The sequence below is a fragment of the Carassius carassius genome, chromosome 3 (assembly GCF_963082965.1).
Source record: "Carassius carassius chromosome 3, fCarCar2.1, whole genome shotgun sequence".
In the NCBI taxonomy this organism is placed as follows: domain Eukaryota; kingdom Metazoa; phylum Chordata; class Actinopteri; order Cypriniformes; family Cyprinidae; genus Carassius; species Carassius carassius.
In genome coordinates this window covers 11,575,882-11,595,153 of record NC_081757.1, presented here as the reverse complement: position 1 = coordinate 11,595,153, position 19,272 = coordinate 11,575,882, and the positions used below count along the sequence as shown (strand labels likewise).

The following is a 19,272-nucleotide window of genomic DNA, read 5'->3' as shown; positions in this document are numbered from 1 at the left end:
GATGAATCACTATGAAACTACTGTGAGGACACAAAAATCACCATACTAACTATTACTGTCACAACACCAGCTCATAGCTATTGTTGTTACATTGTTATAACACTCTGAAAGATTCAAGAGTTTGATTACTTAAAATATTCATTTTAAAACATAATCCATTCTTTAATGTAGGAAACTGTGCAAGGTCTTGGAACATGCTTTCAAAAGTTAAACCTTATGGCGTCATAAAACAGTGGCCCTATAACATGAATTACGCATTAACATACTAACTATATTGCTAACTTTATATGACTGTTGCCGCTATTCATATAAATACTGGTATGCAAAGTTTTTCTTTTTTAAATCACAATGTTTCGGGAATTCAGAGCTGATTTGACTTTTTGAACTTCCCCTTTCTTCTCATATTATTAGTGGACTTCCTCCTCTCCTTCACTAGCCATCTATGTGAAGTGAAATTGGATTAAATTCAATGAGGGCGAGGAGAGTATGACTCGGTCACAAGTGTGTGTGTGTGTGTGTGTGTGTGTGTGAATGACAGCTCTGTCTCGTGCAGTCATACATGTCTATGTGGCTTCCTGTCAGCTGCTCTTTCTCACAGTGACCATCAGTCTATGATACGGTATTTCTCTCTTTATGCATTTATAAACATAAGGAACATTTGTATAACTAAATCACATTTACAAAACGGAACTCAAGTGGAGAATGTGAGACTGTAAATATTGCTTATAAAAAGCAGTTTCAAGACTACTTCATAAAAAAGTCAGCATTCAACAACTGTATACAGCTACATGATAAAATAATTCTGCAGTCTATGAAAGCTATTAGAGCAAAGAGCAGCAGCTGTTGTTGTTTGGCGGGCTGGCAGAACATGATCGGAGCGATATTCCAGACTGCCTTCTGACAAAAGACAGCTCAGCTCCAACGTCAGCCCATCACCATTATAATTACAAGTGTAGCTCTGGAGACCTGGAGCAGAGTATTACAGGAAGGATGGGAAAGGAAACTGATGTCCTCTTTGAGCTGAATTACCACAGATTAATGGAGATCTAAATGTGCAGGTAAAAAAAAAATGCACACTGTGCTGAAGGTTTTCACATTGATTTCATATCATGATGCAGCATTCATGTGGATTTTTCTTCTCCAAAGCATTGGACATAAACGTCTAAAAAAGAAAAGTTGTCAATGAGTATGCATGTGTGTGGCAGCTGGGCAAGATTCTGTGAAAACAGGATGGAGCTCGGTGGGCAGGCCGAATGTGAAGAGAGCGAGCAGGTGGCAGTGAACCCTCTTTTGTTGAGGGAGAGCGAAGGGTGGGCCGTGTCATTTAACACCTCATAAAAAAAACAGAGGAGAAACAGACCACCATGATGACCCCTTGAGGAAGACCACCATTTGCCTGCAGAAATGAACAAAGACCAGGATAAGATTTCTTACGTTTAAGTTTTGTTTTTGATGGTTTACTAACACAGGGTTGATTGTTATTTACTCAACTATTATGCAAATCATTCTGAAAAAACCGTCCTAGTTCACAGATGTGCTACTGCCACCTAGTGAAGATCTTACAAAAGTACACAGTGGAAAAAAACAGAAAAAAGGTTGGGTGAGTTATTTATTAGAACACTTTCAGCTTAGGTACATGTAGTTACAATATTTTTATAATTTCATAATTACGTGCTAGGGAACTGTATTCCCTGTATTTAAAAAAAATGATTTTATTAAAACATGAAAATAAGTGTGTACCTTTTATTAAGAATTCAAAGTTTTACATATGCAAAATAACTATTACAGATGACAGAAAACACTGTTAGAATTTTTTTCATTTATACTTGTCATAGCAAGTATACAATTAAAGTCGTAGTGGTGCCAGAGAAAATCACTTAAATTAGGAGCAATGCAAAAAAATAAAAATAAAACCAAGTCTGCAATGAACTTTGGGGGTTAATCTTCATTTTGGTTCACATCATCAAGGAATAGCTTTATATTGTACTTCCTTACAAATATGCTCAAATTAAGCATGTAGAAAAGACATACAATTTATCATCTGTACAAAAAAAGGCAAAAGTTTGACTCCCTAGACTTGTCAAAATCAACATGCAAATGAAATCTAAAATATATACACGCTAATAAAAAAAAAAAAACACAACCTGAAACAACACAAACATACATGATGTACTATAACACAGACAGCTTTCTTATTTGGGACATGCCACTAGGGCAGAGTGGAAGTTGTGTCATTCTATGTGTACCACAAAACGAAACGCATGCTAAATATCTAAAGAAAAGTCCCTTGATTTAACAAAAGCAGGCCTTTGTGGTTTTTCTGTTGTCTATAAAGCATAAACCGAAGTTTAATAGCATGTTACCTCATAGTGTGGGCTGCTATAATGAAGAAATATCAAAGCAAACAGAACAGCCTGGGTGTTAAAAAGTGTTGTTGTATAAATAGACCATTCAGGGGCTCCAGGACTCATCATAGGCTTTTCATTCATTTATGTGGGCAGCTTTCATGTTCTACACTTCAGACTGTCATACAATGGGCTATTCAAACTGGACTAAGAAGTTGATTAAATATCGAGTGAAATCTCACGACTAAACATAACCCTAAAGTTTATGCTTTGCATATGCTGTAGAAAAAGAGGGAGATCGGTTGTTCCATGTAAATAAGCAAGGACTGAATACAATTGTGCGCAAGTGTCCGTGTTTCCTCCTCAGTACTTTGGCACTTTGGTGTAGTCCTCTTGGTGTACACTCTTGCAGAGGCCCATGGAAAGTATCATGCCAAGGACCTGTAAGAAACAAACAATAGTCACTTCACTGAGATCAGAACAGAAATGTGTGATCTGTTCTACAGGAAACTGTCATCTGGGCCATTACTCTAATACACAAAAGCTAAAAGGTACATATTTGTACCTTACGTACCCCTAAATGGAAATCCTACAAATAAATGTACACATTAATACCTTTTAAAAAATGTACCACCCCAGTGACAGTTTTATTTTGTTTAGTATTGTGGAAATTACACAACATCACTGATTATAAACACCCCAACATTTCTTAGTAATGAGGCATATTCTTCATGTGGCTTAGGGTAGAAGACCTACAACATACCTCAATGACAGCCACACCAAGGCAGATTCCCAAAATAATTCCATAATTTGTGAAGAGCCAGCTCCCCACATTCTCCATGCAGCCCTGATGAAGACAGAAAAACACTGTCATGAGATCTTTCATCTGAACTAGACCCATTTCCAAATTCATTCTACTCAACATCCATAAAATTATGAAAGAGAGAAGTATGTGAAATATAATTTGCTTGTCATCATCTTCCCCAGGCGTGGGTAATAATGCAGTGTTTATCAAAACTATTTATTTTTCATAACAAAGGATACTCCACCCATTCATCTGTTTAACTGTCTTCATGCGATTCCAAACATGTATGACTGACTTACTTAATTGGGACGCAAGATATTGTGAAGAATTTGGGTAAACAGTTTCAGTTCCCATTGATAAGCATATTTTTGACCATACAGTGGAAGTCAATGAAACTGTTTGGTTACTAATATTCTTTAGAATTACACAAAACACTAGGGAGAAATTAAGACTTACTTAACATATTAAAATGATTAATTGACGACCAATATTTCCCATACCGTCTCATAGATGGGCCAATCGTTAGATGAGGCCTGACAGAAGCCGGTGTCAGCCACATTAGGTACTGGGTGGGAAGAATTGTGGCAGGAGCATGGGTAGAGTTCCAGTGAATTGTTCCTAATCATATGGTTCCTATTCCAGTCCTGATGTCCATTCCAGCCACAACACTGCATCTTAGAGAGACAGAGAAGAAACAACAGGGCATTAAGTATTTGATATAGTTTTAGCTTGATTCCTGTATATGAACCAGGATTATTCAACCCACTAGCGTCTTAATCATTAATTAGCACTTTGAACCACAAATTTCCCATTAAAACGTATGCTGCATTAAGTCTAATACACACACACACACACAAAAATAAAAATAATGACATGGTATTTTAAATATAAACAAATGAACAGTCAACAGTCTTAATGTCAGTTCTGAAAGGCTAAACTGACAACCTAACAAGCATTTCTACATTCCAGAGCATGAACCTCCCACAGAAACCGAGTGGTTTTCATGGCAATACATTCAAATACATAGAGGACATATAATACATGTCTCTAGTCTGAATTAAAGACAATGAATGAGTTACGCCCATTCATACTCACTGTTCTCTGGAGGTAGTCCCAGGCCTGCTCTGCGGTTTTGTTCTGTCCGGGGTAGTTCACCACGACTTGGGACACAATTTCGTTTGCCTCCTTCCTCAACTGCAACGAGAGTTAAGGTCAATAGTTTATTTTTCTAGCCCCAGGTTTTTGACCTGAGACTCACTTTGCTAACTGAGGAAACAGTTGTTACTAAACTTCTAAAATGGAACAGAGTTCAAACACACTTATTGGAACCAAATCTTAAACTGTATGCTCATCTTGTCTCCAAATCGGTTCACATTTATGTCCAAGATGACAGATAAGCAAATAAAAGGCAACATCTATAAATCTACTTGCATTTAAATACTTTACTATAGCATCCTCAGAGACACTCGCTGCTAAAGTGTTTGTGTACATTCGTCCTCATCCTGTGTCCAACATATGTGATTCTTTTTCTCATGGGTCATCATGGTATAGGTCTGTTAACCAATAGCAATCCTGAAATGCATGTATTTTTTGGTATATGCGATAGGGGGCAGTATATTTTCATTTTCAGCCCCTGAACATCTCTTGACCTCATTTCAAGCTGCTCAAGCCAGAATTCTAAGCAAAACCTTCACAATAAATTCTAGCTGGCAAATGGAACACATGGAGATCTGACCTCAGCTTTTCCAAAGCATTTTAACATGCATGCAAGCCCGAAGTTTCTTGCTCACAAAAATGTTTTGATGCTAGGCTTTAAGAGATGGTTCAACCACAAATAAAAATTCTGTCTTCTTGATCAAAACCTGTAAGACTTTTTGTCTTCTGTGGAACACAGAAGCAGCTATTTTGGAGATCAATGAGGCCCAACACAACCTTCATTTTATGAACTGGAGACTATTGTTCTAAATATGTTGTTTTGTATTCCACAGAAAGAAATTAAGTCATACCGGTTTGGAACGATACGAGGGCAGGTAAATGATTACATTCTCATTTTTGAGTGAATGATCCCTTTACAGCAGCCACATTAGAGCATTCACTCACTCACCAAATCCCGCTGGAAGTAGATGAGAATGGCGACAGCCACTTGAGCAAGGAGGATGAGCAATAGGCAGGTGAAGTACTGTAAAGAGATAAAGACAATAGATTCAGATATCACAGACTCATGTGCACGCCCCCCACCACATATGTCAGCCTCACATATGTACTGTACATATGTGCAAAAGAAACGTAACTGCTGGTTCAGTAGTCTTTTCGGGTCATGTGACACGAATCGCTCAGCACAGCAAATTTACATGTGAGAGCAGAAGTTCCTTTTGTACTTCAAGTTTGCATGAGAAAAAACATGTGTTATACAAAAAACAAACAGCAACTAAATTAGGATAGATGGTAAAAACTGTGCTAAATATTGGAACATCTTTGTGTCTTACCAATCCAAGCAAACAGCGGATTTCATAGATGGCCCCAAGACAGCCCAGAAATCCCAGAAGCATGGAAAATGAGCCCACACCAATCAGAATATAAGAGACCACCTTCAGGACCATGGATGAATCCTCTGTTAGTGAGAAATACAAACGTAATTCTTGTTACAAACTAATCATAATTGTGTTAATGAGCATTTAGTAAACATAACAGTAATTCAGTTATCTTCCACACTTTGGTAACACTGTCTATACATTAAAATTGGTCAATTCAATAGTAAACAAGAAACAGCAATGAAAAATACTTTCTTATCATTTATTGATATTGGTTATTGCTAATTTCTGGGGTAAGTATGTTTTTTGAATTAACACGTTTTATACAGCATTAAATTCTATAAAGTGACAGTAAAGACTTACAAATTGTTTTAATAAATGCTGTTCTTTTGAATTATCTATTTATCAAAGTATCCTAAGAAAGTACCATGGTTCCACAAAAATACTAGGCAGAAAAGAGTTTTTAACATCAATAATATTAAATGTTTCTGAAAGACCAAGTCAACATATTAGAATGATTTTTGAAAGATCATGTGACACAAGACTGGAGTACTGACTGAAAGAAAATGTCAGCATTGCCATAATAGAATAAATTACATTTTAAAATATTAAAATAGAAAGCAATTATTTTGAACTGTAATAATATTTCACAATATAAATGTTTTTGATCATACAAATGCAGCTTTGTTGACCATATCAAGTAAAAAGTCTTACTGATCCCAAATTTTTTAAACAGTAAGAGTATATTTTTAACATTTTAAGTTGTATAAATTAAAATATGTTTACAAGAAACAATAGCATGTTTACAATAAATGAAGTAACCTCATTTTTATTTTACCAGTACTTTTTTATGATCTGCTGAGATTTAAATTTAGTGCAACCACTTCAGCTCTTCCAAATGAAACGCAGTAGTGCTGGTCACTTTGCATTCCCAAAACTTATTTTGGTCTCAAATACTCCAAGCCAGTAAATACAGTCTCGGGTTGTCCTCATGAATATTCATTGTGTAATGTTGAGATGGGGTTGGCAAGTCTCCCTTGCTATCCTGACTAAGACATGAAGGCCTATAGTACCGGGCGATGCTCACTGTACGCTGTTGAACAGTTGGGTCAGACATTCTGTGGCTTCACCTCAAAGCAGCAGCACATTCTCCAACTGTGTTCTGGTCCTGCTTCAGTCAGGCTTTCATGCATATTGACTGAAAAGCCTCTGTCATATCATCCTGCCTCGCAATACCTCAATGGCTCCCCAGCAAAAACAACATTAACACAGACAGCCTTGCAAACAATACCACAGTGTGATTGTGGGTGCAGAGAATACAATGTAACCCGATGCAATCATCATTACGAAACCAAGCACTTAGATGAGATGACCATCAGCATGATTACAGCATGCGTCAAAGCACAAATACCAGAATGAGTTCATCTTTTGACATGGTTGAGAAGGCACTGTCTACATAATTTAGGCTATTTAGAAATTAATGATTAAGAGAGAACTGGATACTTGGAAACCCACACGCTGGAAACTAAGAACCAGCAGATTGGATTTATTAAGCAAACAAATCCTGCATCCTAAGGAACAATGTGGAGTGAGTTATCTTATTTGGAATCATTTCAGGTCATTCTGTTCATTATATAAAAAAAAAAAAAAAAAAATTCTCACAAGATTCGCAGGAGTTGGTTGCTTTGAAATGTTTGACTTAACTATCGGTAAACAGCTGTTAATGCAATTAAGAAAATTGTCAGAGTTTTAAAATGGAAATACTGTGACGAGGGTCTTTTTTGCCACATGGTAAATATTATCAAAATTATATGTAGCCATAACAATTCCACAAACAACAGCAGAATAAAGAACAAGACCTTTTTCCTTAAAGCAAAAGCCTTTTATATGCAACCACTATGTTCAGCAGAAACCAAGTTCAAAGCATTTGGCCAATTGCAATGAACGCAACGATTCTGTTTCAGTTATTCCATCCAGTGCCCAAACCCCAAGAATGGACAGTGACATTGCAAATAAAAGCATAAAACATGTCTGCATTTCAGCTTTGAATGCGTGGGCCTTTGTAGCTTCAGTACTGTAAATCTCAAACCACCCCATGCTGGTGAAGTGCCTAATGGTGTCTAACGGAAACAGGAAAATCCTCTATGGATCAGTTGAGCCAGTGAAGGCCACTGGTATCTGGATTAGAGAAACAATGATGTTCAGTTTTTTTTTTTTACTATGGGCTCACAGTTTGTTTGTATGGCCTGGAGTCCCAGCAGCCGCTGTGCACTGCAGGAATGTGTCTGTCAGATGAATTATGACGTGCAAAGGAGGAATACAAGAGGCTGACAGATTTACTGCTGTTGGTATCATACTATGGTGCAAGCCTGCACTTTTTAAAATCAGTTTTCTGCTCTGAACAATCAATCAAACGAAAAACTGTTTATTGCGCAACCCCTCAGACTGGGTTCAAGTCTTGGGTCCGGCTCACTACATTTGCAAGACAACCTTTAAAATACTCTGACCCTTTCCAAGTCAACTACTGTATTGGTTCTGTAAATCTGAGGACTGTCAGTGCACTTTGAGCAGTGTTCATTTTCACACAAACTTATGTTGTAGACTATATTAAAATTCAGTCAATAGTTATATTCATTCATTTTAGTCAGTTATACTTGGAATAAAATGACCTCTAATTTTAGTCTATGAGGAAGAATCAAATTAAGGTAAATATTTAAACATTTTATATAATACATTTAAACCAGCATTCATTCTCTGTTCAGTTTTATCTTATACCACTCAAAAAACATTTTTTTTATGTTGCTATTGAAGGCAATATACTTTCTAGGTTTTTTACTTTTCAAAATAGTGTTAGTTTTTTTGTTTGTTTATTTTTTTGAAGTAAGGAAAATATATATATATTTTTTATTCAGAAAGTATATAATAAAGCAAAAGCAAAAAATTGCTAAAAAAAAAAATTCTACAAAAAAACAGTTTTCAACGCTTATAATAATATGAAATGTTTCTTGAGCAACAAATCAGCTTATCAGAATGATTTCTGAAGGACCATGTGACACTGAAGACTGGAGTAATGCTGCTGAAAATTCAGCTTTGACATAACAGGAATTAATTACATTTTTAAATACATTAAATTGAAACAGTTCCTTAAAATTGCAATTATATTTCACATCATTTCTGTTTTACTGGATTTCTGAATAAAAAATGCAGCCTTGGAGAGCATAAGACACTCCTCTAAAAAAATCTTCCTGTTCCCAAACTTTTGAACTGCCGTATAGATTAAGACCACTTAGAATTAATTGACAGAGGCAGATAGAGGCTCATTCTTTTGTATACACTTGCTCACTAGTTTTAATTTGTTCTTTCAAATGACTAATGCATCGAGAGGCCTGATTTGAGCATTGACGTGATGCATGCTAATGAGACAGCGCTAAAAGAGGCCTGTGTGGCAGCGAGAGAGCACCTGCAGACTGCCTCAGACGTGCTCTGTCACACACAGGCCCTGCCTGGCTCGCACACAGAGCTGTGAACTCAATAGCTGATCCGGAGCCAGCTGTGGACATGTAGCTCTGGCCTGCTCAGCAGTGTCTGTAAGACCCAGACCCAGTGACCTAGAGCTCCCTGCAATGGCCTCTGGGATGGAAAACAGATCAGAAGTGTCCGGGGGGAGGGGTGATGAAAAATACAGAGCATATCATGGACAATCTGTCCAAAAGCCTGAATCATACCCTTTAAGACGAGACTAACAGTGATCATCAAACAAAATGAAACAAGAGACAGATGGCCCCTGTAAAAGTGGATCTGAGTCACTGGCGCAGAAAGACCAGGGGGTTTTATTCAAAGGTAGAATGGGCTAAAACTTCACTAATGAGAGCATAAAAAGACAAGACCGACAACCAACTCTTCTCATCGCTTCCTTTGGATTTTACTACAACCATCTAACAGCAAAAGAACTCTCCCACGGGGCATTTAAATAGCCTTTTAGATTAATGTGAACGCATTTCAAACCATCCCAGAGAAAATGGCCAGGAAAGTAGATTTTGGTTATTAGAAACATCATTTTCCTGCTTGTTCGCCTGCATGGTGTTTTATGGTCTTCTCTTAGTTGCACACATTTTTTGCAGACACTTACCCAACAACGCAATGAGGCTCCGATTGTCTAGGAGGATCCACAGTCCAAATCCCATAATCGTAGCTCCGAAGATCTGTAGAGGGACAAAAAGGAAAAGACAGGGTGCAGAGGAAGAGAAAAGAGAGAAAAAAAAAGTAGAGAATCAATCATGTGCTACAGGACAAGAGGGGAATGAGGGGCCCCAATTTTCAGTTTACAAGCTGAAACTTGTTCACCCCAAATCTCTTGGACAGAGCTAAAGATGGAAAGTCTAGTATTAATGTGTTCCCTGAAAGTCAGGAAAGTTGTGTGCTGGTGTGTGTGTGTGTGTGAGTACGTAACAAACACACTAATCCTGGCCCATAGGAAGCTATGAACTGTTGCCTGATCTCCAACTGTGGGGTTCCAGTTCTGCTTTGCGCTCAGCTCACATCTGGGACTGATTGGGCCATGCTTCTGCGTGGCAGTGGCAGGAGGGGAGGGGAGGGGGAGCTCGACGGATGTTCCATGAGTTTAAGAACACCACAGCCTTCCCTAAACCCACTCGGACAAGCGCTCCGTCTACTCTCCTTATGTCTAACACCAGGGCACATGGTGGGGCGTGTGGTTTAGGGGTGCATGCTGGAGCACTAAAAGCCCCAATATGCTCACAGTAAACTTCTTTTGCGTTCTTAGATCAGGGGTCAGGTTCTTCAGGGTTTTCCAGAAAGGTCAGTTTGAACATTTTGGCCTGATTTCATCTTAAATTATGTCACACCAGTTCGTTCCTAGATTTGCTTGAAGTATATTTGGGCCTTCATTTGTCAAAATGCTGTTTAAGCTTATTTTGATTACGGTTTATGATTTCTGCATGCAGATCCTCTAGTTATTCTGGTTCGATGAATAACAAAGGTGCATGGAAATACAGAATAAAACGGTGATGAAGGTAAACCCAGCAACAGCTCTTGATTGATCCTTTTACTTAAATCAAACCAATGTATTTCAGCACACAACTCTTTGATAGTGCAAATTCTACAAAATGCTAAAATATAAACATTTATAAACAATAGAATATTTTAACATGTTTCATTTCTATGTACTAATCTACTGTTATCACTTTGGATAAAAGCATTTCCTAAATAATATAAAATGCTGTTGTAATGAATAATTGAATAAATGGAAACTGCCAATCAGAACACACAAATAAGACCAAATTATGCTGTTATATATTTGACTTCTTTAAACATTTTCCTGGGCTCATTTAAAGATGTATTTAACTGCACTGGTTGGGTTACAAATGGTTGAAATAAATCACTTGGCTCTTCCTTTCGAGCACCCAGGTCTGCGGAGAATAAATTTGGATCAGAGATTTCATTTTTTTTTCTACATGGAACAAGCCCAAGAATGACAAGGGAGAGCAGGCTGTTTCTCTCTGAGATGGAGAAAAGTAAACTGTCTGGTTAACAAATGGCAAACACTTCATCTGGATGATATCTGGAGTGCATTCTTGTGACAGAAAGATGCGAGACTGCTGTGGCGCACCTACAACTAATAAACATGTGTTGCTGTTGTTTTTCATCAACTGTAAACAGGATTGACTTATTTATATGAACGTGAGCCCTGGCTCAGTGAATATCAGTGTTAAACTAATGTAATGAATACTTGGACACTAGTTATGAGTGAGCTAAAAAAGCATAATTTATAAAAAAAGAAACAGGCTTGGGAAAAGGTTTGGTAGAATGTTTCATAAACAGTTTGCCCAAATCTAATCTTAACATTAACCTATATTAATAAATTCAGTAAAAACACTGTATTATTAGTTCATGATACTTAGAGCATTAAAGAATGCTGAGCTTTATTCTAAGTGTACCATCTAATGCTAACATTCTGAAACTTACAAAGAAGATTAAGTTGAAGAGAAACAGGAAGTACTTGGTGGCAGCGATGCATCCGTTCCCCATTTTGTTGACCTTTGAAAACCCAAAACAGAAAAACAGCAGTAAATTAAGGATCAGTGTCTATGATGCATGACACAGATTAAGAGAAATAGCAAAAGGGCAACATGATGTTTAATTCATTAAAAACGAACAGACAGCTGAAAGGATTACACTTTTTTTTTTTTTTTACTTTTTGGTACGATTAGTTATGAGAGCTGAACAGAAAAAGAAAACAGAATCTGTGAACAAATCTACACAGTTTTCATCATGCACACAGACTATTAATATATGTTTGCTACTTTTTATATATTCAGTACCACTTCCCCTTGCCTTCAGACAGAGCATGCTGTCAACATCAGATAAATCTATGGAGTACACAGATCTAAATTTCACAGGATCGCTCAATACGCTCCTCTGGACTGCGTGATGGCTGTAGCCACAGTTTTTTGATGATGACCCATATTCCTGCTATCAATAATAGGTTAGTATTATACAGGCTTCTCGTGCTATTTGTGGAACAGATGGTGTGCTGCATGGCACACTTTGGCACACAGTGATGATAAACAGTTATAAAGCAACAACACAAAGTGGATCAGGCCACAGATGGAGAAAACACTATTGCAGGAACCATTTATGGACAAGCACAGGAGCTCATTCAAAGCTTTCTTACAGTGGAGATGAATGGACTTTCATCCCTCCTCTCAGAGATACTACATCGGAAGAACCTCTTTTACAGTAAAATTAAATCAGTGAACATTACCTTTGACTGGGAGTATCAATATTTAAGCAGAGAAGCAGCAGAGCATTTTATGGGTACATATACTGTTCAAAAATATGAGGAGCTTTATGATGCACATTTTTTGTTGATGAAATCCCCCCCAAAAAAATTCTTATTAGCCACATTTGTCAGTAATTTCATTGAGACTAGCTTTAAAAAAAAGCATATCAACAGTTTGAGGTCAGTCTTTTTAGAAGAAATCAATATTTTATTCAGCAAGGAAGCATTAATTAGATCAAAATGGAAATAGTAAAGGGTTTTACAATATTACTTACAAAAGATTTCTACTTTAGGTAAATTATGTTCTTTGAACATTCTATTTGCCAATATCTTTTAAAGAAACGATCGCAGTGCTGCTGAGCAGAGGCCAACCAGCTCAGTTAAAAAACTCTCATATTTTTCTACCATGGGAGAGATTGTAATGTTTTTTTCAGATGCAACAGAAGTCTGTGGAATCAAATTACCTGCACTTCCTCATTCTGCAGAGTGCTTGTTTACACAAGACATAAACAAAACACGGTTATAAACAAATTTACCCTTGATAAAAGCACTGTTGGGATTTGGATCAAGGTCAACACTGACCTGATGTACCACACATGAAGGTCACAGCTTATGTCTACACACATGTAACTTGTCCATCCTCAGTCAAAAAGATAAAAAGTGTGTCACAATGCACTCAAATTTGAATTAGGCCAACACACCACCACAGGGAGAGACATGGCAATATATATTACTTGTTAATCAGTAGTAGTTTATCTTATCTCCTCACTGCTGAAATTGCTTTAGCAGCTAAATAAATCATCTGTAAAGCAAAGCAAAGATTGCGAAAGGAGTATTGCCACTTTGAGAGTATCTATTAAGCAATTACAATTATCCTTTGAGGAGAGCCAGGCTCAGCCCTCATTCTGAAGTTCATCAGCATTCAGCTCATCTACCCAGTGTACACTGGGGCTCTAGTTCACACCCCAATCTCCAACCACCCTCCCCCACATTCACACAGATAGAACCAGCTTTGATTTCCCACCACAACAATGACGGCTTTCAGCCATGCTTTTCAATTCGAACAAAAGGAGAAACTCCACACACTCAGGAGCCCACTGTAGCCGTGAAGTTACCACCAAGCTAATGACGTCCCTACAGGGGTGGCAACTTTAACATCCAAAGTAAACATATAAGTGCACAAGTGTTATGGAATCTTTTCTGATTGAGCAAGCGTGCTTTATATAATACCATTGAGCTTCCTTGCAATCGGTTAAGCTATAAAATGAAGCCTAGAGCTGATGAATCAAGGCCTTCTAGTCTTTGTCACTTCCACAACAACTTCATTTAAACTTGCACATGCCGAACAGTTTGCCATGGTAACCATCAAGCGGGCTGGCATGAAGGGGTGTAGAGTGTCCCCTCTTGAGAGACTAAACAGTCTCACACTCCTCACAGCATGCAGAAAAAAGAAAAGTGAAACCACAAATAAGGGGAAGCCCACTGGGCTATCCACAGTTACTTCTGGCAGAAACAAGGCTTATATTCATTAGGACGGTTAATCTCTCCACCTGAACACAAAGACCAACTTGATGGCACCAGTCGTGTTAAAGTGGGCTGCACAAGCAGCTACTAAAATGGCCCAGAGGGGTTATTAAAGTTGACTAGTTTTATGATGAGTGACGATTTTGATTTAGAAAAGCAATTACATTTTAACAACAGGGAGGAACCAATGTTTGTGTCTGAAACATCACCTATTAATGGAATGCAGGCAAACTGGAACTATAATTCAAAGTATTATTGTTTAGAAGCTGTTATAGCGAAACTCAGATTTGTTATGTTTTATTAACTTCATCTCAGATGTGTATCCTAAAATTCCCGGTGAACTTAAAGTAAACCCGGATGAGATGACTGTTGACATACAGTAAGAGTATGGAGCTATAAAAGTATGGATGTGGATATCATAGACCAGATCATTTGGTTTTATAAAAAATCGATTCAAAATGTTTTCACTGGCCATAATTTAATATCCTGGTGTCTATTTGTCTCCATTTATTCTCATTGCTGTCTAGATGACACAGCTTAGACAGTGAAGATCTGAGTTCTGAGATTTTTCTTTTCTACAGGTATATTTGCGTCTCACCACTGTGTAAATTAATCAGCAAAGTATTAAAAGTATAATGTATTACTGTTGCTAGGTTATTAATGCATTATTTTGTCACTTACAATAGGTTACATATTTGTAGTTCAACTTAAGGGAAATTTTACCAAAAAAATGAAAGTTCTTTCATCATTTACTCACCCTTCAAGATGTTTAAAGCCTGCATGAATTTCTTTCCTCTGCTGAAAATCAAGATATTTTTAGGGGACAGTTTCTGGTCACCATTGACTCCCACTGTATTTTTTTTCCATACTATGGATGACAATGGGAACCAGCAACTGTTTGGCTACCCACATTCTTTAAAATATCCTTTTTCAAAAGAAGAAATAAGCATACAGGTTTGGAGCAACTTGAGGATGAGTAATGACAGACAGTTTAGTTAAACCTAATTTGTAGGCAAAGATGGATTCAAACTACACAGTTACTGTGTAAATCAAATTCCTATTTGTCTCCAAAACAGAAAAAAAGGTTATTATAAATCACTTGCCAAATCACTTACAGTTGTAAACCGACTTGACCTACATTCGACAGATCTCACATTACAGTTCATAACCAGTGAATTAAACCATCCTCACAAAGAGAGTTCCCTAAAAAAACTTTTAAAGCTGAAAAATACAGACTATGAGAAGGCGAGGAAACAAAACTAACAACTATTTTGAGGACTATAATACATTGTAAACACTCCTTATCCTGACTGATAACATCAGCTCAAGGATCACATTTTTAACTGAAAACGAAATCATGACAAATAAGTGAGAGAATAAACAACCCCTGACATGATTTCATAATGTACCTATTATAGAAGCAAACTATGAATAGGAAATTAAATCCAAACTAGAATAGTGAACGCGTTATTAGAACAGATGAAAAGCGACGAGTGTAAACTCTGCTTTTACTGAATTAACACACAAACTAGACTACTCACAGAAAATATGTTACACATGATACGCCAAAACATTAAAAGTGTCTGTAATATTAAAACGGGAAAGAAAATCATGGACACGATCTAGATGACCAACTCATGACTATTTTCTAGGCTATTTAAACTTTTCATTTTTTTAATCTCTCATCTCTCAGTCGTTAAAGATGTAGCTATAGCCTGACGAAATATTCAGAATAAGATATACAACAATCATGACATAAAAGGTTATGTTTTCAAAAATACTCACGTATAGTGTCGGGATGGGAAAATGAGAAAAGTACAACAGATGTCAGCTGCGCGTCTCGTCCAGCGTTTTTGAGTCCAGTGCGAGCGAGCAGCCTGGAGTTTCAGGATAAAGGCAGCTCTCGGTCTCCACCATGTGGCTTCTGTCCACTTGGGGGCCTCAGTAGACCTCATCAAAATATCTTTGAAATTCATCACCGTTATTACACCAAACAAAAGTAACTTTTTTTGTCCCCTAAAATGTTTCAGGTGATCCAGAAGCGAATACATTTTTTTTCAGACCCAATTTAAGAGTTAAATAATTTCAGCGAAAGTGTAAAAGGAAAAAAAAATGTTTCGCTTAAGAAAAGTTAGGAATCAATACCATTTGGTTTACCTACCACCAACTAGACAGTTGAAATGCTTATGAAGTGCCTTTTTTAAAATTGTACTTTACTTGCACATAGGAAGATACATCCTGAGCATCTTAACCACAGTGGTAGCAAGAACCGGTTTTAACTGGTTATTGTTAGCACTTTTGTCTCACACGTCTCTTTTTCTAGACATCTTCTAGAAAAGATAGTTCACAACTGCAGACTATATGGATGCTGTATGTTCGGTGACTCTCATAACACAGAAAATAGGCCTAATACAAACATAAATGCCAACTCAATATCTTTCTTTCAGTCTCAACCAAGAATTTATTCGGGAGACTACCTAATTAACTGGCTTCACACTCAAAGTCATCTTTGAGAAAAGTAGCATTCATTTAAAGAATGCCATATGCCAAAGTGGATACATGCAGAAGCATAAATGACAGCATGTGGGGGGGGGGGAGAAAAGAAAAGTGAAAGCTTCAACAGAGGGGAAACCCAATTACTTGAACCTGAAGCAAGCATTAGAACAGTTGAGCTGGACCAAAGCTACCAAACAAATATGCTCACCACTCACCTGTCATCAACAACCAATAATGAAAGTGAAAGATGAAATCACTTAAGAAACACCATCTGCTGCAGCTGAAATGTGGATGCAATCTTTTTAGATACGAAATAAATGACAGCATGTAGAAGAATAGTAAAACCCCCAACAAACGCAGTTACTTTGGCCAGAAACAAGCATTACATTCAGAACAGTTAAGCAGCAAATATATGTGATGGTACATTTAGGCTTTTAAATTACCATCTATGAAATGTATTGTCATATTAAGTAAAATGTAAACCTATTAGGAATTACGGAAAATATTTATGTTAAAGGGTTAGTTCATCAAAAAGTGAAAATTAGGCCATATGAATGCGGAGTTATTAAAAAAAAAAAAGGCTTTGATCTTTCAAGCTGTTTGAAGCCACCCAGCGGGTGCTGCACTGCATCGGTCCAAGAGAAATTTAATAAAAAGCTAATCAATTTCTTTTTTTTTAAAGGGTGTCTCCCACAGCTCTTGGGTGTGAACAAAGGCCTTCTGGAGCGAATCGATTCGTTTTTGTAAGAAAAATATCCATATTCAAAATGTAATAATCATTTTAATCTAGCTTGCGCTCACGGTTGTAAAACAGAAGCAGTTCCGGGGGAATAACATATGAGCTCAGTTTTGTGCATGTGCCGGTGAGTCTCGTGAAAACCAACATTTGTAAACCTTACTTTAGCAAAGGAAAAGCTGTCTCTTCTTGACTTATTGAAATCGTCTGACATTGTTCTTTACCAATCCTTGCTCTAATTCGTGACCGCTGTTTTGTTATGATCTCTCCGCTGCATTTCCGTCTGCGTCACTTCTGAGCGGCACATGCGCAAAACTGACCTCCTACATCATTCCCCCTGAACTGCTTCATTTACAACAGCAAGTGCAAGCTAGTTTAAAGCGATTATTACGTTTTGAATATGGATATATTCAAATCAATTCGCTACAGTAGGCCTTTGTTCACCCCCCAGTGCAGTGCGAGACACTTTTTTTTAATGGATGTGTTTTTTATTAAACTTCTCAAGGACTGATGCAGTGGAACATCTGCTGAGTGGCATCAAACAGCTTGAAAAGATCAAAGTTTTTTTTTTTTTAAATAACTCCAACTTGGTTTGTATGTAAGAAGAAAGTCATATGCACCTAGGATGACTTCAGGGTGAGTAATTACTGGCTTAATTTTAATTTTAGGGAGAACTAACTATAAGATATAAAACATGTTTGGACATATTTGTCATGCACACGTATCCATCCTAAAACTCCTCAATAAGTAAATAAATGGAAAAGGTGTGCATTTTAAAAAAGTATAACAAAAAAATATTTTTTTTGTATAAATGTTGTTTTAATAAAATTGATATATAAAATATATATTGTTAATATACTAAACATAAAATCTTCATATACATATGTATTATTTGTTATTATGGGGAGTTTACACGTTATAAACTTATATTTTCATCTACCCAGAGGATGTATGAGAAAACTATATAGGCTTTTGACTAGTACAATTTTGGCAATAAATTCACATGTTAATATGATATAGGACAATATATCTAGCAGATATATATGTGCTTCAATATTTCCTGTCCAATGAACCAATTTTTTTTTTTTTTTTTGTCAATGAGAAAGTAAAAGCAGCATTTGCTCTGAGAAATATCATCTACTAAAACACTGTGGGTACAAATTTCTTGCATGTAAAGATAACAGCATGTACACAAAACAAAAGTGCAAGTCCTAACAAGGGGAAGCCCACAGTTATCTGAGCCAAACACAAGCTGTGCCAGTCCATACCCAACAAACCTGCTTTTCACTCCAAGTCATCATAACATTAAATATTAAAAGAGAAAGCACCATTCACTTTGAGATCAGAATCAGAGCTCCTGTGGGTAGAAATCCGTCAATGATTCAAGAATACTTATTCCATTTGAAAAACTTTTTAGATTTATTAAGCACATTCACTATTTTCCTACAAAAACGAGATACATACCTGTCATGAGCGTTTGAACAAACATTCTAAAAACTAACATTGCAATCATCTTTCTCAAACAAATACAAAAACAGTTGCAAATTTACAATGTTTAAGAAGTGTTACACATTCCTGAATCATTCAAACATTTACAAAGCAAAAAGTGACCTAAAAAGATACTGAGTCTAGTAAACTGTGCTTTGACTTCACAATTAAATCATGGTCCATTGTTTTGGCAATAAACTCATGACAAATGTACAGTATAAATAAACAAACAGCAGTTTGGCTTTGAAGGACTGCAGTTAATATAGAATTATGAAATGGGTTCATCACACCTCCTCTGTCTGAAATGCTGTCTAACTTGCCCTTTCCAAAGTACATATTCATAAGATCCTCTGAATTCCCTTTGGAATAAAGCCATTTGTGTTTACTGGAAGCAGTATCTGTGATCTCTGGAAGGGCAGTGTGACTGTCCACATCTCAAATGACAGTTCAGTGATGGAAGCATATACTTATTAGGAATAACACCTGCTAGTAGAATAATCATTTATAAAATTATTCACAATTAACTTTTGCTAATGTTGGGCCAG

General features: G+C 36.9%; 1 protein-coding gene across 1 annotated transcript; it reads right to left on the bottom strand.

Annotated features, from left to right (window-relative positions):
- Positions 1 to 1,596: 1,596 nt before the first annotated feature.
- Positions 1,597 to 11,777, bottom strand: LOC132119348 (CD82 antigen-like). Its single transcript, XM_059529217.1, has 8 exons — positions 11,667 to 11,777; positions 9,811 to 9,883; positions 5,637 to 5,761; positions 5,255 to 5,329; positions 4,246 to 4,344; positions 3,651 to 3,824; positions 3,109 to 3,192; positions 1,597 to 2,786 (listed from the first exon to the last, which is right to left on the bottom strand). Exons 1-8 carry the CDS (start codon positions 11,727 to 11,729, stop codon positions 2,709 to 2,711), a joined length of 771 nt encoding a protein of 256 aa, XP_059385200.1. The 5' UTR covers positions 11,730 to 11,777; the 3' UTR covers positions 1,597 to 2,708.
- Between the last annotated feature and the right edge of the window lie 7,495 nt (positions 11,778 to 19,272).